Here is a 23,957-nt window from a genome sequence, read left to right on the forward strand (position 1 = left end):
TGGTTTTAGAACCTTTTAAAATTCTTTGCCAGTGATTACTATTTGCCACTATGAAAAGAATCTTAAAAATACTGTTGTTCTTTTAGCTTTTTCTGGTTGGTGTGAATGAAATTCATTGGCAAATGACTTTAATGCCTTAAACCAGTGTTTCTCAACCTTGGCAACTTTAAGATGTGTGGACTTCAACTCCTGGAATTCCCTAGCCGATGCTGGATGGGGAATTTTGGGAGTTGAAGTCCACACATCTTAAAGTTGCCAAAGTTGAGAAATACTGCCTTAAACAAACCAGTGGACATAAGCAAGAAACGTAAGTTACAGGGAGGAGCCAGTAGGCATGATGGGATGTATTCACAATAAATGATAACAACTGTGAATATACTTTCCAAACTCACTCCTTTGTTTTGAAGGGGAAGGACAACAACTTGTTTGTTAGCTAGTACATATGGGGAGGGAATCCAAAAACAACAATCAAGCTTGTGGACAGCTGTCAGATTAAAATAATTTCCTAATTAGGTGATACTGTATGCTTTAGCCAGTGTGCTACATTTTTGTGATTTTTCCATTATAATAAATCATTGGTAAAGTTAAGAACATCATCAACAGATCAACAAACTTCCTGGAAACAATTTTGTACTTCAGTTGCAGGACAGTTTTTGTGAAAAGTTTATAGACAAGTACCTGTCTCAGCAAGACTGCCTTTTTGCTGCTCAACTTCTTAGTTTTTGTATGAAGAATTGTAAAAACAAATACCCAATGCTGATCATAATGTCGGCAATTATTTTCACATGTAGTCGAGAAGTTCTGATCCTCATTTGTTGATAAACAATATGTTTATTTTTTTCTGAACATTGAAATTCAGACATATTTGGAACAGCCTTTTGAGTTGAGTTAATTAACTAGCTGGGTAGCAAAACTAGGGAATTTGATTGTTGAATAACATTGTTTCAAATGCTACTGAGTGGGTAGTATAGAAATTACTTGTAAATGCTTTAACAGTGACTTTATTGGGAGATATGCTGAACATTTTATATGTATATAGATTGTATTATAATTAAAACAATTTATTAAGCTTTGTTTAAAAGAATGTTGTGTGTCTTGGCAGAAGGTTGCACTCTGATATGGTTAACTGCCTATTCTAACTAGTTCACAACAATTAAAGTAAAAAAGAAAGTAGAAGTCTGTTAATCATGTTAAAGAAAGAGTTACCCAGTACACCATATCTTTTGATTTTAAAATGTTTAAGAGCAGAAAATGGACAGTGATGTCATGTTGAGGTTTTAAGAGTATTTTAAACAACAACAGTAACAACAAAATTAAATGTAAAGCTAGAATGCCCAATCTCTTAATGTAATTTTTACTTCTATAAATGTGTCTACCCTGCATAAATGCACTTTACAAGGTTATTGTGAGGGGAAAATGGAAATGAGGAACTATGGAAGTTGCATTTAGCTTCATGGGAAATATTGCAATATCAATAAATACAGAACAAGAATAATTTTTACATTAGAAGAGAATGCATCTTTTCTATATTATATTAAGAGTATAGGGACAAGACATAACAATGATGTCCTTTTTTGTTTTTGAAGTAGACTGAGTTAATGTGCAGTTTTACAGTGATGCTCTTCTACTGCAGGAGAGGTGCCTGCTTGTATTTATTATGTCCAGAAAAGTTGTCCTCATTACTACTTTGAGAAATGTCTTTTGTCCAGAAGGTCAAAGTCTTACCATTTTGCTTATTTGTGTGAAGAACATCTGGTATACTGTACTTCATTTAAGTTTAACCTGCCTTTATTGCTTTTTATAGCATGCTTGTATAGTATCTGCCAGACTTATTTGTTGAACTAATTAGGAGGTATTTTTTTGTTTGAAGCTATCATCAAGATGAATATTTTTGACTAAGTATGCGGTATATTTCTAGTTTGGCCAAATATTGAAGGCCTAAGATTTTAAAATGAAGATTTTTTCCCACAGTTGCTAATTCTAGTTTTGCAAATTACAGTAACTAGGGCAATGGCTGGGATCTAATGAACCATGTAATTAATTATATGCACAATGAAACGTTTGCACTTATTTTCTGAATTATCTCCTATGCAACATGGTGAGCCAATTTTGAAACTGCAGTGACTTTCAAAAATAGCTTTTGTTATCCTCTGGAGGCTTAGTTATTCAAAGAAAAAAAAAGTCAGACTTTTACTAGAGACACTGAGATAATTGAGCAATTCTAGTTTTTGGCATCTCAGCCATATCTATCTTAGATTCAGATGTTTGGGGCACGATACCATGGAATTCTTGGTATTCTTGCCTAGCCTGTCTACCTATTTTTTCTAAGTTATTATAGATTTGCCTCTTAGATATCTGAATTTCAGATATCAATGATGTTATAATTAGCCAAACTCAACCAAGTAGTTCTACAAGTTTAAGAACAACTTGCATAGAAGTTGATTCTGATAGATTATTAATCTGTCATGCACATGTTGAGCCATATTATTTTCCTGCAAAAAATTAACTGCAGTCTTGAGCTGGGAAGGGTGTTGCAATGTATTGTATTAACAGATTTACTACTTGGCTGCTGTAATCCATACTGGATGCAGATCAGTGAAAAAATGTGGTTGCCTAGATAAGGCCTAAGAATGACTGTAGCTGCTGGCATTGGCTTACATAAGTAATTTGACAATGCTGTTTTTGCTTTTATGTTCTTGAGTCCAAATCCAAACGTATTTTATCTTCTCTTTGTTTGAATAAATATAGTTACATCATAGCAGATTGTGTGTTGCTGGTGTTAACAGTGAAGTTCTGCTGGGCAGTGTGTGGGATAGAGTGCTCATCTAATTGGCCTTTCCTCCCCCCTGGGAATTTATAAATAGCTCTTTACACTAGATCTCTGTCCAAGGATCAGACATATTTTGAGTAGTGCAATGCATGAAAGGTATATGTGGAAAGAGCTTCAGAGATCATAACCAGCAGTTTGAACTGGGCCTGGAAAAAAAACTGGTTTAGGAAGGGTTTTTTCAGACTGAGTTCTGTGGAACCCTCGGGTCCCAGGAGGACTTGAATGGGGTTTTGTGGGACTAAGGGGAAAATAACCACAATATCTGCAAAGGACTAGTGGGAAATAAACCTCTGCACAAGGACTAAGGGAAATAAACTCCCTGCACGGGGCTCCACAATCTCCACAGAGGATTAATTCTTAGTCTGCTCCCTTATTCCCTTCTGGAGAAGTTTTTCTTTTTTCCTTTAGTCCCTAAGGAGAAAGGATGGGGCTTGTCAGCTGACATTCAGAAGCCCCACCTTCTCAATTTTTTTTAAACAAACAAGTTCAGTGGCCTGAAAACGTTTGAAAACTTCTGGTTTAGGATATGTATAAGATCCTTCTGCTATACACTTGCTAGGATCAAAGTCACTTTGTGGCCTAGTTTAAAAACTCTTATAAAAGGTAGTCTTGTACCAAATATCTTTCTGTAGTCTAGTATTACAACAGCATTTAGCTTCTTTACACATTTGGGGTAGACATTATTATTGTGGTTTTTCATGAATCTCTCTGGTAGCTGGTATACCAAATGGTGTCTGTCAACTACGTTAAATATTAGTGGAATTTGGAACATGAAACATGATATAATGTAAAGTACTTTAATTATTTGTTAAAGTAAGGGTGATTGACTGTACTTTTAAATGCACGCAGGACAGTCCAATTGGATTCAGTGAGGTACACTTACATGACATTCTCAGGATTAAATCCCTTTTTTGAGAATCTGCAGTGAGTACCCAACTATAGTTTATAATATGAAGTTTTGTATGATGAGCCAACTGAAAGTGCAGATATTTAAGGCTTGTAAGAAAGTACATTAAGAGCTATGCAATACTTTAGTGATCAATATTTGAAAGGCTCTTACATAGCTGGAAAATTTGTTTTCTAGGAAGTGGCTTATACAAATAGGAATAATCACACAAGAATGACAGAAAAGGAGGAGGACTTTAATTGCAATAAAATCAATAAGATTAATATAAAGTTTTTAATTCTTGGCTCTATTTAGTATCTTCTTGCAAACAATAAAAACTGAAAATATGTGTTTCATACTTAACTATAACTACAGATTCATATCTTTGCAGATTTTACACCTGCAGAAAATACTAGCATTCCTTTAGAAGTGATAGTTTATTTTTAATTGTTTGGAAAAAAAATAGACTAAAACTGTTTAATTAATTTAGTGCATGTGCAATACAGAAGCACTGCATACAGTACTTCTCATATAAAGAACCTTTCCTATGTTTTATTATAGAAGCTCATATTTTGGTCTGCATTGACTAGGTACAGTCAAGTAGAGTGGAACCTATATTTTATTCATTAGTAGAAGTTTTAACCCTTTGGAATCTTATGAACATGATACCAAATAGTAGATATGAGCCTTACTCTTGTTTAAGATTTTAATTTCAAAGTTTCTATTTTATGCATCATTTTATAGGGTTGAATAATCTGAGGCCCCAGAGCAACATGCAACTCCCAAGCCCTTAGTGTCCTCTTAGAACACCATTGCTGAAAATTATAATATCTCCTCTGACTATATAACCACTCCTTGTTTAGTGACTACCTTGGTTAGTGACCATTCACAAATATTATGGTAATAAAAAAATTCATTTTCCAATCAATGTGCACATTTACAAGTTAATTTCATACGCTTGACAACAACACCCACTGGGGTGAGAGTAACGCTGGCATAGCTGTATGAGAACTTTATCTGAATGAGAAGGTAGCAACCAGTGATTTCCGCAGAGTGTGTCTCTCTCTCTGTCAGTCACATGTTCATTTAGCAACGATTTCTCTTTAACGACTTGGTCATTGGAATGGAACTCAGTCGCTAAACAAGGAGTGGGTGTAGTGTAATATAAACTTTAAATTAGTCTTATTGCTATTTTCTTTCTTACAGGTACTGTATTGAAAACAGTAGAACAAAATTTCATACTGTATATTAAATTGTATTTGTGTGCTTGTGTAAACTTCTCAGAAAAAAGGATTTAATCCTAAACATATTATAGAAATATAACCTCTGTGAATCCAATTGACCAAATCTAGATTAACAAACACACATATTATATGCTATCTCTCAGTATAAAAATGGTTAATGCCTCATTTGTGGGTGTTTGGAACTGAACATTTAGTGATGGTTAAACTTTAACTTGGTTCATGGTATTTTATGCTCTTTTTGTAAGGCTACCTTCTTTGTTTGCAAAAATCTGAAATTAAAGCATTGTGACACTTGTGGCTGCAAATTTTGCTTTAAAAGACTGTTATACATTGCATGTGTTCAAGTACAGACAGTGTATATCTTGTTCGTGTAAGAATCTTTGTGGTTTTTAAAGGTAAACCATTAGCTGCACTGAGATTTGTAGGAACAAAGTTCTTTATTCTCTTGTCTGTTGATTTAGATGACATACTGTAATACTAAAGTAAAATTGTTCTATTAAAGTGGCAAGTGTAAAAGGGCCACAGCAGTTCTCGCTGAACAGACTGAAAAATCCAGCTTACCTGTTGAGGATTGTGGAAGATTTAATGTGTTATGTTCAGGTGAGCTAGTTTCATCTCATTCTCAGTACATGGCAACTGCACAGACTAGCTGTGGTATGTGCAAGAAGAATGGAATAAAATTTTGACATCTGACTTTAATAAATACAGAAGATACGGAACAGATAGCTTACCTGAGCCTGTACTGACTTTCTCAAGGAGGGAGTCAAAACAGCTAAAGTAAATCGAGGTAATAAAAGAAGATATTGTAGGACATCTTGAGAGATGACACTCTGACAAATTGCTGGGTCCTGATAGCATCTGCCCAAGAGTTCTTAAAGAACCCAAATGGGAAATTGCTGACCTCCTAACAAAAAATATGAAACTTGTCTCTCAATCTCAGGGAAGGTAACCAATGGGACAGCAGCTTTTGAAAAGAGGGCTGGGGAGAGCTAGGAAATAATAGATTAACTACCCTAAAGAGAGAGCCAGTTTGGTCTAGTGGTTAAGGCAACAGGCTAGAAACCAGGAGACTGAGAGTTGTAGTCCCGCCTTAGGTATGAAAGTCGGCTGGGTGACCTTGGGCCAGTAACTCTCAGCCCAGCTCACCTCACAGGATGGTTGTTGTGGGGAAAACAGGAGGAGGAAGGCATATTAGGTATGTTCCCTGCCTTGAGTTATTTATAAAAAATAATAAAGGCATGACGAAAAATCTAATCTAAAGTCTGTTTCAAGCAAAATGGTAGAGCCAATAATCAGAAAAAGAAAATAACTAGGTATATAGAGGACCAAACTGTGTTGAAGGAAAAGCAGCATGGATTCCACAAAAGTAGATCCTCTCTCACCAACTGTAGAGAATCACAGATACGACCTTGGAGAAACTATGCAGAATTGGTTACAAAAACAAATGCATGTTTAAGCCCAAGAAACAGAGAAAGCAGTAGAAAGAAGCTCAGACTGGCTTCACCCAAATTCACTAGGGGATAAGAGAGAGAATAGAAAATACAGCCGGGCTTTCAAGATTCTGTTACCATGGCCTATGTTAATAAATTATAATTCCTGACCTGGCCTACCTTGAAGGGCTGGTAGCCACCTTTTAGAGAGTTTTGAGAATATCAGCAGGCACGTGGATGGAGGTAATCCTGTTGACATTATTGAAGTTTTTTTTGACAATTCAAGTATATAGAGTTCCTTATCAAAGACTCCTGAGTGAACTTGGTAGTCAGGAGGTAAAGAGGATCTGTCTTTTTATGGACTGTTGAATGGTTGAAAAAGAGAAAGCAAAGAGTAGAATAAATGGGCAGTTTTCTCAGTGGAAGAAAGAAGTGGATTCTTGTTGGGACTAAGACTTTTTAACATGTGCATAAATGCTTTTGACTAAGGAGTAAATAGTAGTGAGCTGCCCCAAGTTGGAGATAATACTAATTATTTAAGGAGGTAAAAACTAAAACTGATTGTGAAAAGTTCCTGAAGGATTTTTTAAAATTGGTGAATGGTCAGCTAAATGGCAAATAAGGTTCAATTTAAGTAAGAATAAAGTGATGCATATTGAGGCAAAAAATTCTGACTTTACATTGGGTCTGAGTTGAATTTGGGGTCATAAGGGATAGTTTAGTGAAGAGTGAAAAAGGCAGTTTCCTTGCTAAGGATTATTGGAAAAGGGATTGAAAATAAAAATGCCCATATTGTAATGCCTTTATACAAATTTATGGTACATCTCTAACTGGAATACTGTTTACAGTTTTGGATGCTATTTTGAAAAAGGGTATCAGAAATGCAGAAGAGGACAAACAAAGTGATTAGGAGGCTTAAACACCTTCCCTATGAGAAAAGATTAGAACATTTTGGAACTCTTTAGCTTGTGATGAAAGGCAGTTAAATGGGACATAAGTGTAGTATATTGCACACAGCCTGGTAGAAGTTGCAGGGAGTAATTTTCTTTCTCGAAACACTAGGTCCAGAAACCATCAAGTGAACCAGACTGAAAGGACATTAAGAACAGACAAAATAACAGTTATTTTCACACAGTGCATAATTTACTTGTTCTAAGACATTTACATTGTTCTAAGACATGGTGATGGTCAAGAGCATGGATGGTTTAAAAGGTGATTGGATAAATTCATGCAGTACAGGTGTATTAAGAGATTTGATCATGAATACTAAATGTTAGTTCCAGGTTGGATACAGCATGCAACCAGATACTAGGGAACAGTGGTGAGAGAGGGGTATGTCTCTAACTCCTACTTGTGAGTACCCCAGAAGCTTCTGATTGGCCACCGTGAAAAACTGGACTAAGTTTTTTCCTTGACTTGATCCAGCAAGGCTATTCTTAGGTTCTTACAGTAGCCTGAATAGATCCTTTGCATTTTAACAAACTTTATTTTGAAGTGACTTTTTAGTTGTTGTGCTTGTAGAACTGTAATTAGTATTTCAGATAACTAGGCAGTGGAACCAATTGTTGTTAAAAAATTGTGCATCTGAGCATGTGGGCTAGAAGGATCACTAAGGCTTGGGTTAAAAAGCAAACTTCCTAAAACTAAACTATTTTATTAACACCCCCCCCCCCAGTAAAAAGAATTTTTATTTCTGGACATTAGTTTCAGGATTTTTTTACACATTTGTATTACCATTTTGGGATTTTTCAGCCCTAACAGGAATAATGGTATCAGGTACCATAGTCTCCAAGATAGCTATTAAACTATTCTATGCAGCCCTGTCTTTTAAATTAACAGGTATAATATGGGTGGCAGAAATGGCTGAAAATAGCTTAGTCTAGAATTGCATATTAAAAGTTTAGTGAAAGACATCACAGTTAGACATGTGTTTATTTTTCTGTTTTTATGCATTGTCATCCGAGAATGTTGATCAGTTGCTTTAAAATATTTGACAAGAAAAGCAGCATGAAAACATGTACTGTGTGCTGACTGTTTGCTTTGGAATCCATAATACCCCTGGAAATTTAAAGTATTTGAATTTCCTATTTATCTCTAACTGTTCAGCCAGATGCTCACATAAGTGACCCAAGGATCATAATGTGCATGTTGTCTAGATTTGTCCTTTGAAATTCAGTCCATTTCAATGAATTTTTATCTGCTAATCTCAATGGTAGCTGGTGACAATATTTCTGTCTTTTCTGCCTGTCGCAGATGTATTCCCAAACTTTCGATATCTACTTGTACAGAATTTTATTGTAAACTGCCCAGAGTCCCCTGTTGGGGGACATGGGCAGTGATATACAGTTAATTAAATTAAAAAATAAAATAAATAAATTATTGCATGGATAGAGAAAGGCACACTTGGGCAAGGCAGGAAATGGATTAATTCACCTTGATATGTTAGTAATATGCAGGAAATTCAGTTAAGGAAATGATTGAAACTTTGCCTCAACTATCGCTTCCTACTCAAATTGCACTGAATATACTTTATAATTCTTTTTTATTTTTTTCTTCTATGGCAACTTTGTTGAGCCCCAAGCGGTACTTGAATTTATACCATTGACATTTGGTGGCAAATTGCTGATTTTTAGCAGTGTAAGTTTTTTTAAAAAATGAAATAAGACCCCAGACAGTTGTATTAAACCTCTAGAGGAATTAACGTATTTGTTTTGAGTTAATACAGTCATTCAAATTTCCCCCCAAAAAAACAAAAAAGACTTAAGCAAGTTGCCTCTTTACCTTTTGTAATGTTATTGCAATGCCCATGGTAGCCCTTGTAAGCCAAAAAGAAGAAATGCAGACTCAGGGAAACAAAAGTTGCCCACCTTGCCCTACTTGCAGCTGCTATAAGACAACATGACAATGACTCTGCTAAGTTAGATGTGCAAAGGAAGATGTTACTTCTTGGGCAAGCTGCTTGTTCTGAGGGTGCAGCATTTGCAAACTCAGTCTAATTCCTCTGGTAGGATATAATCAATTATTACTGTGAATGCAAAGTACAGTAATACTAATCTTTGCTTTTCCATTTGTATTGAAAGTACTAGGCAAGGTTCAATTGTTTTCCAATGTGCTGTTAATCTTTTGTTTTTTAGCAGTAAAAGTAATAAAGGTGAATCTCTCTCTTGCAGGTGAAGCAGGCGACCAACCAGATTGTGATGAATTGTGCTGACATTGATATTATTACAGCTTCCTATGCACCAGAAGGAGATGAAGGTAGGATGGAATATGGATGCAGCTTCTGCATGTTCAGTCATCAGACGTAATACTGGTAGTCCTCAACTTATGATGGTGCTGAACGAAGGGACTTACAACCAGTCCCCAAAGTTACAGCCATTGCAGTGCCCCTGCGGTCATGTGATCACGATCTGGACATTTGGTAATCCATTTGCACTTAATAACCGGTTGCCAAGCACCCCGTGATTGCCATTTGCAGCTGTCCCTGCTGGCTTCCCCAGAGAGTCAATGGGGAAGCTGGCAAGGAAGGTTGCAGGTTGCTGTGGTAAGTTGCCCCCACCCGTGCAACCTCCCCAGCCCCTCTGTGCTTGTGCCCCACTGGCCACATGTGCACCCCCGCCCTGCACCCCTCACACCCATCCCGCACCTCTCATGTGCCCTACCTGACCCACATGGCACCTCTTGCCCACCCTCACACACTCCCCCACACCATTCCCAACCTGCACTGCATCCCCATGCACCCTCCCTGACCTATGCTGCACCTCTTGTGGATCCCCCGCGCCTTTTCCAATCTGCGCCATACTCCTGTGTGCCCTCCCTGGCCTGTGTAGCACCTCACACACCCCTGTGCACTCCCCTGACCCATGCGGCAGCTCTCGCACGTCCCTGTGCACCCTTCTCAACCTGTGTGGTGCTTCTTGTGCACCCCCTCACACCACTGCTCACTCCCTCCCTCCCTCCCTCCCTCCCTCCCTCACCCAGCAGCAACCAATTACCTGCCTGCTAGCCTGGGACTTGCAACTTCCTGCTGGGTTCCCCACTGACTTTGGTTGTGGGAAGCTGGCATGAAGTTGCTTTGCCTAACGACTGTGGGATTCAGTTAATGATGGCAACAGGGACTACAGGGATTGCCGTCGCTAAGCGATGTTGTGCTTTATGGCTGCATTGCTTAGCAACGGAAGTTCCGGTGCCAATTGTTGCCGTAAGTTGACTACCTGTTTTTTCTCTTCCTAGCGTTTTTCCCGTGGGTGCAGGATCCATGTTTTTGGATCAACTGAATGTTGATCCGTTGGTTGCAACCCAAACTGGCTCTCAAGTCAAGGACTACTTGTATTGCTCAGATAATACATTTAATTTGCAGTAAGCATTTTCAGCTTCATTTGACATTAGATAGCCTGTCTGCTACATTTGAATGACAACTACATTTTGCTGCATTGTAAAAAGAAGAATGTATTTTGTAGTAACCTTTGAATATGTGATAATATAATAAGACTTGATGGCAAAAATCTATTAATAAAAAGGAAACATGGCTTCTCCCAGTTCTTCAGTAAGAAGAGTCACTTGGATAAGGAGGAAGTTACCATTTTTATCCTGTAATTTGACAATCATTCAATCACTCAAACATTATTATAGGTCATAGACGCAGATTGCATAAAAGAAAATATGTTATATATTACAAAGTATAATGTAGCAGGGATAGTAAAAAGGCCTATAATAGTTCTTAGTCTATTTTGCTGTCAGCAGCACACAAATTCTACAAGCTACAAATCCAAACTTTGCAACAGCAAGAATTATCTTGGGGTCTTTATCTATCAAAAGAAGCTGTACATAGAATCTTTTGTCAGACCTGGAAATGGGCTAAAAAGAGGTATTAGTAACTCATTGTGAGTAACTCAGTAAAAATGACAGTAAAGCAGGATGTGATCCTGTGATTCAGTGCTCCCATCTTTACAAGGACAAAGCCTTTCAGCATAGGGGATTTTGCAGTATTTACCTTCTAGCACTGCTGATGGTAAAATATTAAACTGCAATAGTGTAAAGCCCTTTGAAATTTATTGTTTGCAAAGTGGGCAAAATGCTTGTTTAAAATAAAATCTGCTGTGCCCCAATTGAGCTCTGTGTGAATCTTGCTATGTTCTGTTTGTAATTCTATATCAAGAATCATTTAAGATCTGCCATTGCCTGATGCTGATCTTGTCTTCGCTGCATCAGTATCTCACTTGAGAATCCCAGTTTTTGTAATAGTCATTTATTTGGAGTTTCCAAGAGGAATGATATAAACAATAGTAATAGTTTTACCATTTAAGGATCAGGATAAGAGTTGATAATCAGATTAACAGAGTACTTCATAGAGTTCACTTAGTTCATTGATTTGGTTTTCTGACATTTTGAAGGTCCTTTATTCTTATCTAGTTAAATGTTAAGTCCAAGGTGTTATGAATTGGAACTGGGATTTCATATATCCAAAATATTTGTTCTTACGAACTTTCTTTTTTCAGGAAAGCCTACTTCTGTCATGTGCATCGCTTCGATGTGCATTGTCCATCGTAACAGTTCGCATGCCAAGGCGCTGACGCGCGTTTCTGGTTGGGAGGAAGCTGCTGAGGGACCTTGTACCAAGCTCTCTATCTGTGCTCGTTAAGAAGGAAGGTGTTTGGGTTATCTTCTTGGTTCAAGGTCTTTTTGCTCGTTGATAGCAAAACTCGTTAGGAGCACCTGGGATTGTGAATTTGAGACGATTGTAGCGGGGGTGGGACTTCATTTGTATTGGGGGTTATTTAGTTTGATTTTAGGCGCGCTTTTTCCCATTCTCAGCTTTCTTTGTGTTTGCATTCTATTTGTAATGATTGCCTACTCTAATAGACTCAGACTCACAAGCAGGAACTTAATGATATCTGATTTATTAAAGAATAGTATGCAAATACAGAGAAAGCTGAGAATGAAACTAAAAACCCTCGGCTCAAACGTAATCCCTCCCCTCACCCTGCCGTTGCAAACTCCCCCCCTCCCCCCAGGTGCTGGTAACCGTTTCTGCTGATGTCCTGGGAAAGGAACCTTGAACACATGAGATAACCCAAACACATTCCAATCCAGCTGCTAACATATAACAATCCCACGAGATGGAATCCTCCTCCCCTTCCAGACGAAACATGCATCAGCCAAATGACATGCGAAACGTTATGATGTACCAGCAACATTGGAATGGTAAACATGACACTATTTCTAATAAACCAGATTTTCTTAAGCTTTGCCTTATGAGTCTGAGAATTTTATTGGAATAGGCATTCATTACAACTTCTGACAGATATACTTAAAATCTCTAGGGTTATGTATTTTTGCTAGGTTTGTTAAATGTAATGTTCAGTAACTAACAGCTCCTGAACCAAGTCAGCCCTTGAGTATGAACTAGCTTACTAACTAATCAAATTGATTAGCAATGTCTTCATGGATTTTTTCCCCGAGAATCCAGAATTCTTGTTCAGGAAGTGAAATAAGAAGATGGAGATGACAGATTACTAAGCAGTTTTGAACAGTTATTGTTTGATGCCAGCAGCTTAAACCCTGAAGATGTCTGGGGACTGATGACAATTGTAGGACTTACGTTCCTATCACTGGATAATGAAGTCACTTCTTTTCTCTGCCAACTGAATTTATGATTTTATTAAAGGACTGTCAGATGAGGAGATTATTCTTCCAACTACGGGAAGTTTTTTTAGAGCTTGTAAGAATTAGTGCTGAAACAATACTTAAGTGGAGGCCATTTAAAAACATAATACTCATCTAAACCTAGCAAGAATTTATTATAGCCCTTCATAGAACCTTTTAGTAATTATGGACTTGCTAGGTCCCTAGCGTAATGTCTTTAAATGCAGCTTAAAAATAAAGTTCTGCACAAGATCCATTCCTTTTTTTCTTTCCCTTTTTTCCTTCTCCCAGTTTGTTATCAATTCTTACCCTATGTGTAAATTAGCACTCCTGTACTTCTGGGTAGAGAAGTTCCTTACAAAATCTTGATGCTAGCGGTAAGGCACTTGGAAGTATTGTTAGTATGATATTGATCAGTTAGTCTAGGGCAAGGGTGATAAGCCGTGTTAGTGAAATGTATTAATTCATTGTTAACTGTATAGGAGCAAGAACCAAGCCACTTATTTTCCACATTTACATCTACTCAGCCAGCTGCACAGTACCATATTTATGCACAACTGTGCACAGATATTTGTCAGTTAATGAAAAGCCTTCTGTGGGGGACTGGTTTTAAAACCATTTGAAAATTATTCAGTACATCATGGTCAACAAACCATAGCATAACTATGATGGACAATCAAAAATGTCTTCTTTTAATTTCCAGATGCTGAACTTCTAATCAATTATTCAGTTAATGTTACATAAAATGTTATTTTCTTCGCTACACGTAGTAATTATTTTTCTCTTAAAGGCAAGTTTAGATAGAGACACTTTTGTGGCATTGTTTTTTCCCTTATCCTTTCTATCTTTTTTTATTTCTGATTCCCTAATATCCTTCTCTTCATGGCCTTCTTACCACAGTCCAGCTTTACTTTTTCAAAATGCTAATACTGGAATTGGACCAACATTAAAAACCAATTGCACTGGGAAATATTTTACACTCCTAGATAACAGCATGCAATTTTTGATTCATAGGGTTAGATCCATATTGACAATACAATCATAAGATGATTTCTTCAGATTAGAATCAATAAGTTCTGTTGATATCAAAAAGTGCCACCATTCTATTTTATCATGGAACCTATTGCACATGTGTTTTATGCATCATAGGTTGTTATGGATATACTCCATAATTAATGTTACACCTTTTGTGGAAAGGTGGAAGGGTTGAGAGCATGGCATACATACTGGTGTTGTAGGAGCAATGCCTTGTAATAAGAGCATGAGAACAGCCCTATTGGATCTTACCAAAACCCATCTTAGACCAATACTTTGTTTTTCACAGTGCCCAGCCAGATGCCTCTTGGTGCTTGCAAGCAGGAGATGGAGACATACCCTCTCCTGCTGGGTTCACTTGCTACTGGTATTTGGAGGCATGCTGCCTCCAACCTGGAGGTAACATGACATCTTCATGAACAATGTCCTTAATATAGCTGTCATCCATTAATTATTTAATCCCCCTTTAAAGGCATCCAAGTTATTGGCCATCAGCATGTCTTGTGATAATGAATTCTACTAGTTACGTGCTGTACAATGATGTGCTTTCTTTTATTTCTTATTAATCTCCTTTCAGTCAGCCTCATTAGATGGCTCTAGACCTTGTCTTTTGAGTGAGCACTTCTTCCTGTCCATGCACATGAAATATGTTAGATTTCAAAAAAGACATTGCTATCTCTCAGGAATGAATAATTTATGGATTGTTTTCCTTACAAAACTAAATTGATTCTATTTCAAAGAGGCTATGTTGTCATTATTCTTGAAGTTAACCAGACTGAGGATAGCAGCACAATGACATTTATAAGCACGCCATGGCTCCTGCTTCTTCACACTTTGCGCTTCATGTAGTAAGTGTTAAAGGAGAGGGAAAAAACTTATAATGTACCTCTTTTAAGTTTTCTGATTGTTCAAATGCATTTTTTAAAAAAACGACCGTATTACAAATCTACAATAAATCATTTGTTGTGTGTTTCTGTGTGTATCACCAACTATTATGAAGCAGCCACAAAAGTAGAGTTTCCCATTGGCCTTTCCATTGGCTACAAGCCTTTTAAAACTTCTTCTGTCTGGTTAAGGACTCACTATGAAGAAATTTTAAACGTTCTCCTAGTTGCCATGTGTACATTTTTTAATCACTGAAATATTTGGAGCAGATCTTCAGCCCCTCTCTTCAGCTTGCTACAAACACTGGTAAACTTTCTTATTTCAGCAGCTTGCTTTCCATTTTGAATCTAAAGATTGAAATCATTGAGTTTTTGTCCAGTATTAATGGAAACAACCTATTTTAAGCTTACCCTTTAGAATTCCAAATACCTAACTGTTGTCACATCTGAATGCTCCTTAAATAATTCTTTGGCTGCTCCTTCCATTTCCTACAAAATAGTACAACTTCTGAAATGGAGTTTTAAAGTAATAATAATTTTAAAACTTTCAGAATGTGCTGAAAAAGATGTCATAATGTGAGGATTCTTTAATTAACGTCTAGTCATTGCAACCTTTTGTTTGTTACATTGCTATATATAGAAGCAGCTAGCAGTAATGCTATTTTGTGTGTGTGTGTGTGTGTGTGTGTGTGTATTTTTAGAGGTTATATTTACTCTGGAATTCTTGTAAGCAGAATGAATGGGCCAGCATATTTTAAAGAATTATCAATATGCTGTTATCTTGTAGTAATTTGTCAGGGAAGAAGTTTGGTTAACTTTTACCTGATCGGTTCTTATTTTAAATACATGTTATGAGCTCTTTGGGAAGAATAGAAAGGGAACTAATTATCTCGAAAATATTTTGATTGATTGATTATGTGCCGTCAACTTGTTTTCGACTCCTATCTCCATGACAATCTATGGAAATATTAAGGAAGCATTAAACATGGAAAGCTGTCTTTCAAAAAATTTGTTCACTGTCAAGACTCCTCAATCAAATGATTGCTGATCGTGTTAATCTGCAATGATGAGTCAAGGTGTGTCAAGAAGGAAGATGGGAGGGGGGAATTGCAAGGAGTGTGAATTACTGCTGTTTGGGTTGCAAGGGGGGAGTCAAGGTCATGCTGCCTGAGACATCTGCAGCTGGCAATGCTGGCCATTGGAAGCAGAGTGAGAAAGAGAAAGGAAGCGGGGTGCTGGGCATTGGAATGTTTTAATTGAGAGTTTTCGGTGGGAACTTTTCAATCACAGCTTTCTCTTGTTCTGTGCACTTGTTCTTAATAAACCTGAATTCTGCATATATCAATTGTGCATGAGTTGGGTCAGTATTGGAACTAAGGGTGCCAGTTCTTACATTCACTTTGCTCAGTACTGTATTGTCTATTCTGCCTGGCATCACTCTTCAGGAACCTCCTTCTGTGGATTGGAGTTGTAGCTGTTCCTCAGGGCATTGCTGCCCTATTTTGGTTTCTATTTTACATTGCTTTGTTGTTAATATTGGCAGCCACTTTGAGCCTTGTTGGATTGAGTGCCACATGAATGGTAGAGAATAAATGAATAAAGAAATAAAACAAAGGTTTTATCATCACTGGCTACATGTTCCTCTTAAATGAAGTAACTTGATATTTCCTGCCTGTAAAGTGTGGGCCCTGCTAATTAGTTCTGGTGCCTTTTCCTAATTGGACCCAAGCAATTATTTCTTGGACTGGGGAAAAGAAGATGAATTCAATGTATGGATATATTAAGTATTTCCCAGATTGCCTGAAATTTAATAATTGCTTTATTGATTTATAGAGAAAGACACTGAGTTCATATCATACAGTACTGAACTGTTCAATAATCCAGAATTGGCTGGGTTTATACAATATACAAAACCAAGATCTAATACTTTGATTGTTTTCCTTATATTGAGGTCAGACAGTTACTATTAAATCAGGACATGGATATGATAGCTCTGCAGTAAATCTTTAGCCTGAATCAGCAAGTTCGTACATTGTGAAAAGCTATAATTTAATTTTATTGGGATCATATATCATATGACTTTGAATCAACCTTATCTATATGTATATGGATTTAAGTCACTGATAATAAATCTATTAATTCACTCTTTAGCTAAAAAGCATTATGTGCAGTGCAATGTAAAAAAAGTTGGAAATTCCTATTTAGAGAATACTATAAGGGAAGAATTATTTTGATAAACACACTCATGCACGCACACACACACAATCACACTAATTGAATAGCACTTAACACCTGAACTTTTTCCTTCATTACCCAAAACCGCTTATCAGAAAGTCCTTTTTACCCAATGTAGGTAAAACACTTTAAGTCAATTTAAATGTCCCTGTTGTGATTGGGTGATGGGTTTGTGTGTTGTTACTCAAAGAAAAACCACTTTTACTCAATTTTGGGTAATTTATCCAGGTTTGGGAAGCACTGCCTTAGTCTATGTTTAATCAGATGAACTCTCTTAATCCTTAAGAATGATGATTGGTGAGGATGCTTTCTCTTAGATTGTGGTTGACTACCACCTTTACTTGCTAGTTCTTTATCTGCCAAAATGAATTATAGATGAATTGTTTGTGTCTTTCTGTCCCTTAAGTTGAGTACAGTACTAGCATACTCAAATAACTGAATAGCAGAGTATATACTTCGCATTTACATGGTACCATTTTTAGTAGTGAGTTTATTTAGCAAACTAGTCTTGGGTAATGCAGTTGGGTTTAGAATAGAGACAGATTTGATACAAGATAACATCTTGCATTGTTTTGTTTTTTTTAGAGTTTGTGGGGTCTTTGCTGTAAAATTTTTTGATGAGGTAGCTATTTATTACTTCATATTCCATCCTGAAATTAGTTATTTTTTAGGCTTCTTTTTGAAATCATCTTCTCAACTATTGGCTGATAATGTTTGTGAATCTGTTATTATTTATATAGTATATAAATAATACTATATAGTATATAGCAAGTTACTTATTTATATAGTAACTTGCTGTTACTATTATGCATGCTTGCCTCATATGTACAGTTGCAATCAAAATTCTTCAACCCCCGTTGCAAATCAGGTTGATTGGCAAAATGTACAGACTTTCAGCTGTTTGCAGTGAACAAATCAAACAAAAGCAATTGAAATAGCTCAACACAACAGATGCTTCAAGTGCTTCTAACTTAGAGCGAAGAACCATGCTGAGACAGTGACTTGGTCTCTAGTGTTTATTAAACTGCTTTAGTAGATAGAAAATCCTGCCAAGCTGAAACAGCATGGGAAACCCACACAGATAAACCCAAAACTCAAGGTGCGTCTGTTCTGAGTTTCTTTGAAGTAAAGTTCAAAGCCTCTAAACTACGCATGCCTTGTCCCCCCTGGATAGGGGCCCCCTCCTGCTCACCATCAGTACTCATGACAGTTACAGTAACAGGCTTGCAAGTCTGAAAGCACTTCTCCCCTCCTTTGCCTTTATTTTCCAGAGAACTAGAGAGGGTCCCTTAAGAGATGCTTTCTACACTCCCTTCTGTGGGCTGAGTTACCTCTTGTCTGACCATTGGCGTGGCTATGGCTCTTCCTCCTGTCTCCCAAGGTTATTCTCACAGCCCATTACACACTGGAAAGCTTCTGTGGTCCTGTGAAAAGTTAAGGACATACTGCCACCACTTTCTTAAAAATTATTTTCTATAATCATGGTATTTTCCAGAAGCATAATATAGTTTTAGAGATTATTAGAGGATTGAATGCAAGAAATGCTCTGTATCGTCTGTCACAGCTATTATATTTAAATCAGCAATTTTTATAATACAGCCTTTGGAAAACAGCTTATGATGGGGTTGGAGGAAAAACTCTCATAGACAGTTACGATGAGAAAGGATAAAATCTTCCTAACAAATATATTGCCATGAGGAGTATCTACAAAGTGCAATATCATTGATTAAGCTGTGAATGAAAAATGCCATTTGCTTACAGATTTTTCTGTCACCAAAGGACTAAAAATTTTGTCAGCATTACAAAATGAATTTTGCTCTTTAAAGCCAAGCTTTTTATTTAGATGGTAAATTTTCATTGTCTGTAGAATTACCATGACCACATTCACATACATTCTGGAGAATTCTGGTTTACTCTTGATTACAATGCATTCTTCTATAATGCCTGGTTACTCTCACTTGTTCCTCCTGCAGTATAGCAGCTAAAGTAATGTTGGCCTTTCATAAGGCCGTGAAGACCTGGTTATGTGCCTGGAGCCCTGAGTGTGTGAATGGTCCCATCTCTATGCACTGCTTACTTGGTGGCCATGTATATTTATTTTGGAATTTAATTGTTTTTAATTGAAATTGTTTTAATTGTTTTATAGTTTTTATTGTTGTTAGCTGCTCTGAGTCATTTGCTGAGAAGGGTGGCTATAGAAATAAAATAAAATAAATAAAGTAACTGTGAGATGAAAACATGGTTAAATTGAAGCCAGGTGACTTGTTGCTCTTTAAAAAGACAGGAATTGAAAACTGCTTATAAATTCTGGCTTCAAATTTAGACTTAGTAATAGATCTGCTAATTCAGATCTATCCTACTATGACTTTGCTTCCTCACTAGATCTTGGTTACTTTAGCTGCTTGAGTTGGTGAAGGGATGACTCAAGAGCAATCATAAAGTATCACCAGGATTCTCTGAAATTCTGACTTACCAATACAGGTAACTAGGACCAGTATGAAACTCCCTGATTTCATATACTATAATACTAATTAAAACTTTGCTGAACTATCTTTTATTGCATAAAAACAACTGGCTGGTTTCACATAATAGACTAAACCAAAATCAAATAAACTACCTTGAAGCTTAGATAAGTAAACTGTGTAAATCAGATGTGTGTTTAATTTATTATACTCTTTGGAAAATGAGATGGTGTAAGTAGCTTCTCTAGTAGGACAGGATATAAACTAATTAAATACAATTAACTGGATCCAGTCTGATAGTCATGCTTTAGTCCCTGGAAGATCCTGAAATTGAAGTAAGTCAGATTAACATTGATTTCAATTAAAACTAAATTATAAATGGTTTCTTATGTATGCACTAGTTGTATAATACTTTAATCCCGATTTGGGTGTGTTTCAGTCCTCATATCACAGGAAGTGCTCGTGACTATTTAGAATTTTTAAGCAATCTTCTTCTTTTTCAGAAATCCATGCCACAGGGTTCAACTACCAGAATGAAGATGAGAAAGTGACTCTTTCTTTTCCCAGTATGCTTCAGAAAGGTAAAGTTGCTTAGAAGTTAGGTGGGGTCCATCTGAGGTAAAAGAAATATACATTTTGTTGCCAGATAATAGTTTTTTTCCCTCTTCCCTCATTACTTAGGATGTGTGTTGGGAGTTTATCCCATCTCTGCATTTCTGAATATATTTTATATTTGAAGCAAAATTGAACTTAATTTGTTCCCAGAATTTAAAAAATCTTAATATATCTGTATTCACGCAAGCTCTGATCTGCGTTTAGTGAATTAACCCAGTTGCCAGAGTTTGCATTACACACTGTAGTCCAAACTAAATATATGGTTAGCTTTGCATAAAACAGCAAGTTATAAACTACTCAAGCATATTTTAGGTTACTTTGTTTGGTGGAAGCACCTAAACTGAGCAGATTGCTTCATATGTAAGTCCTACAACTTAAAGCTGGATTTGGTAGTCAGCTATTAATATTTGCTAGCAAGTGTGAAATGCAGTATTGTTATAAATGTGTCTAACAGTATTATCAAAACAGACATTAATTTAGTCAGATTAATTGAAATTATATATTAATTTAGATTAATATTTTTCTTGTAATCTGATTTATTCCATGGTTTTAAAGTTTTTAATTTTTTAATGTAATGGATGACTTGGATTATTATTTCTTTTTATCAGAATGTATCAAAAAGTAAGATCATGAACATACAAAGGTACCATGTAGAGTTTTAGAATAGTGAGGATTTTTTGTTTCCTCTACTAGCAGTTTGCCTGGCAACTTAACAGTACAAATCATTTTGGTCTGAATGTCTAATGAGCAAATTAAATTACATGGATTGTTAAATGAGTTTAACACTAAAATAAACATTTTATTTAAAAGGCCTCTATTTAAAATGGGAGAGGAATTTATTAGCATTACGGTCAGTGGAAGTTTTGAGTAGAAAAGCCTAAGATCAGGCTGTGGTCAGCTAAGTCATAAGAGATGGATTCAAAGATCACATCTGTCCTGTTCCAGGCCAAACATGCAGAGATGGAGTTGGGGTTTCAGCAGTTTACTTTGTGTTGCAATGCACTTACCAGCAATGGCAGACAGAATGGGTATGTGTATAGTCACACGCATGCTCCAGAAACATTTACAGGAAGCAGAGACCTTGCCTGTGAACAAGTCCACTTCCAAATCAGTAGACATTTAGCATCGGAGATCTTGGTTTGAGGTTCAAGGCATTCTTGGGAAAGTTGTGAGCTGGTCCAGGATAACAAGATGCAAGATTTCAAGGCTTCAGGTGCAAAGAGTCCACATTGGATCAGTTATCTCAGTGGAGAGGTGCCGGCTGGCAGTCATCCTGATACAAGGTGACTGCTGGCTGGGAACCAGTTAAAGATACCACGACCCTTTCCCAGCAAGGAGGCACACCAAAGGCCTTTGTTCTGCTCTAAGATGTTTGTGTTGCACCCTGGGACTGAGTGGATGCTTCGGATCAGGGCTTTCATAATCTGGTTCCAGGTCCAGTTCCTGTGATTGCTTGTAGAGTCAGGCTCAGGTCATTGATTGCTTCCCAATTCCGAAGGCTGACATTTGTCTGCTGCATTCAGAACAGACACTTCAGAGCAGAATTTTTGAAATCAGAAACAGGCATGAGAATACTAAACCAAAAGTATTATAGCACATCATTATATGTAAGTATTTTTGCCAGCTGTGTTGTATCATTTTTTTAAAGCTGAATTGTCTTAGAAGAATGTCCTCATATGCTTAAAATATTTTCATTATTTTCATAGCGGAAGTGGATTCTGTTTACACTGGAAAATAATCAGTAGTGACAATTTAAATTAATTCAGTAGCATACAGTATCTGTCTACCTAACATGTTATAGAAATTTTGACATTTCTGTATTTCAATACAGAATTTTTAAAGATCTAATGTTAATTTACTGAATAGGTATTTATTTAATAAAGGCTAGAGTGCTTAGCAAAATCAATGGCTGTCCTTTGTTTACTATCTATCATGCTTTGCTAATTCATTACCATTTGGAGAATGCAGTCTAAGGATGACACATATAACAGCTAATGAAGCAGTTTATGAAAGTGCTTCATAATAAATTTAGTATGGATTCTCACTTATTAGGTTGGTTTGTTTAGAAAACTGCCAAATTTTATAGGCAAAAGGTAGATGAGAAAATGAGTTGAAACCTTAATGGGAAGAAACAAAAAATAATTAAAAGATAATCCGGTCTGTCAGCTCATTTGTCTGCACCCATGAATCTGTGCATTAGAGGTGAAAGAATGAGAGTGAAGACAATCTATTCCTCCCTAGGAGTCATTAGCCAAAGCTGAACTAAGTTGAAAGTTCATTCCAGTGTCAGCCATGATAAACAGCTAGGCCAGAGATGAGCAACTCATAGTTCTGGGCCAGCATAGCCTTTTCTCTGAGTATACTACTGATTTCAGCAGTACTTATACCAAAAAATCAATGTAGTTTTCCATTATCTTGGTGAGAAAAGTATGAAAACTATACCTTATGCAATAATAGGGTGACCCTGGGTGGCTGATAGTTAAAAACAGAAAATCAATAAAAAGAAAAACTGAAGTTATGGACACCCACATCCCATATACCAAAAAAACCAAGGTTTTACAAGTACCGTACCCCAAGGTCTGGGTAAACAACCTAGTTTTTAAAGACTTCCAGAACATCATTGAGGTGGGAACTACATGGATATCTGAGGGATATCATTCCAGAGGGCAGGTGCCATGACAGAGAAGACATGATGCCTGGGATTTGATAGGCAGCATTGCTTGATTAAAGGGACATGAACTGCATCAACTCTGCCTGATCTTACTGGGTGGGCAGAAACCATGGGAGATAGGTGGTCCCTCAGATAACCTGGCCCTATGTTATCAAGAGTTTTATAACTGATAACCAGTATCTTGAATTGTACCTGGAACCTCACCAGCAAGTACTGCAGCTCGAGGAGCAGTGGTGTCTCATAGGCATGCCCAATACTGCCAACGGCACTGCATTCTGGACCAGATGTAGCGTCCGAGTGATCTTCAAGACAGCCCTACATAGAGTGCATTGCAATAATCCAACCATGAGGTGATTAGAGCCTGAGTGACTGTCAGAAGGGCCTCCCGATCCAGGAATGCAGCTGGTCCACCAGATGAAGCTGTGCAAAAGCTGTCTTTGCCACAGCTGCCATCTGCTCTTTAAGCAGCAGTTGCGAGTCCAAGACAACCCCCAGATTACACACTAGTCTTGAATGGGAGAGTGTAACCTCATCCAAGGCTAAAGATGGAAAATTCCCAGATCTGAGACACCCAAAACTTCACAGCCACTTGGTCTTGGCAAGATTGAGTCTGAGTCTGTTCCTCCCCATCTGGACCCACACAGCTTCCAGACACTAGGACAGGACATTGACAGCATCACTTGGCTGGCCTGGGGTCAAGATATTCAAATGAGTATCATCCACATAGTGGTACTGGACACCAAACTGATGGTTTATTTTATTTTATTCAATTTGTACGCTACCCAATTCCCCCCAGTGATTTCATGTAGATATTAAACAGGACAGGATCGTCTGAGGCACGCCACAAAATGAGGGGTTTGAGGGTGCTACTTCTCCCTCCTGCATCAATACCTACCAGAACCAGCCACTGAGATAAGACCTGGATAACATACAGTCAGATCAATATAAGGAACAGATTTAGAATGCTTATTTCATGGAAAAGTGAATCTGAGGGGCTATGAGAAAAGAATAAGAAACATCATG

At 37.1% G+C, this 23,957-nt stretch overlaps 1 protein-coding gene across 2 annotated transcripts in view; it reads left to right on the top strand.

Annotated features, from left to right (window-relative positions):
* NPEPPS (aminopeptidase puromycin sensitive) overlaps window positions 1-23,957 on the top strand; it is a 107,384-nt gene that overhangs the window by 8,256 nt on the left and 75,171 nt on the right. For both annotated transcript variants that reach the window (XM_063300752.1, XM_063300751.1), the window contains exons 2-3: window positions 9,561-9,645; window positions 20,152-20,229. In XM_063300752.1, coding sequence (XP_063156822.1) covers window positions 9,561-9,645; window positions 20,152-20,229 — 163 coding nt within the window. The remainder of the gene's footprint in view (window positions 1-9,560; window positions 9,646-20,151; window positions 20,230-23,957) is intronic.

The sequence above is a fragment of the Candoia aspera genome, chromosome 4 (genome assembly GCF_035149785.1).
Source record: "Candoia aspera isolate rCanAsp1 chromosome 4, rCanAsp1.hap2, whole genome shotgun sequence".
NCBI lineage: Eukaryota > Metazoa > Chordata > Lepidosauria > Squamata > Boidae > Candoia > Candoia aspera.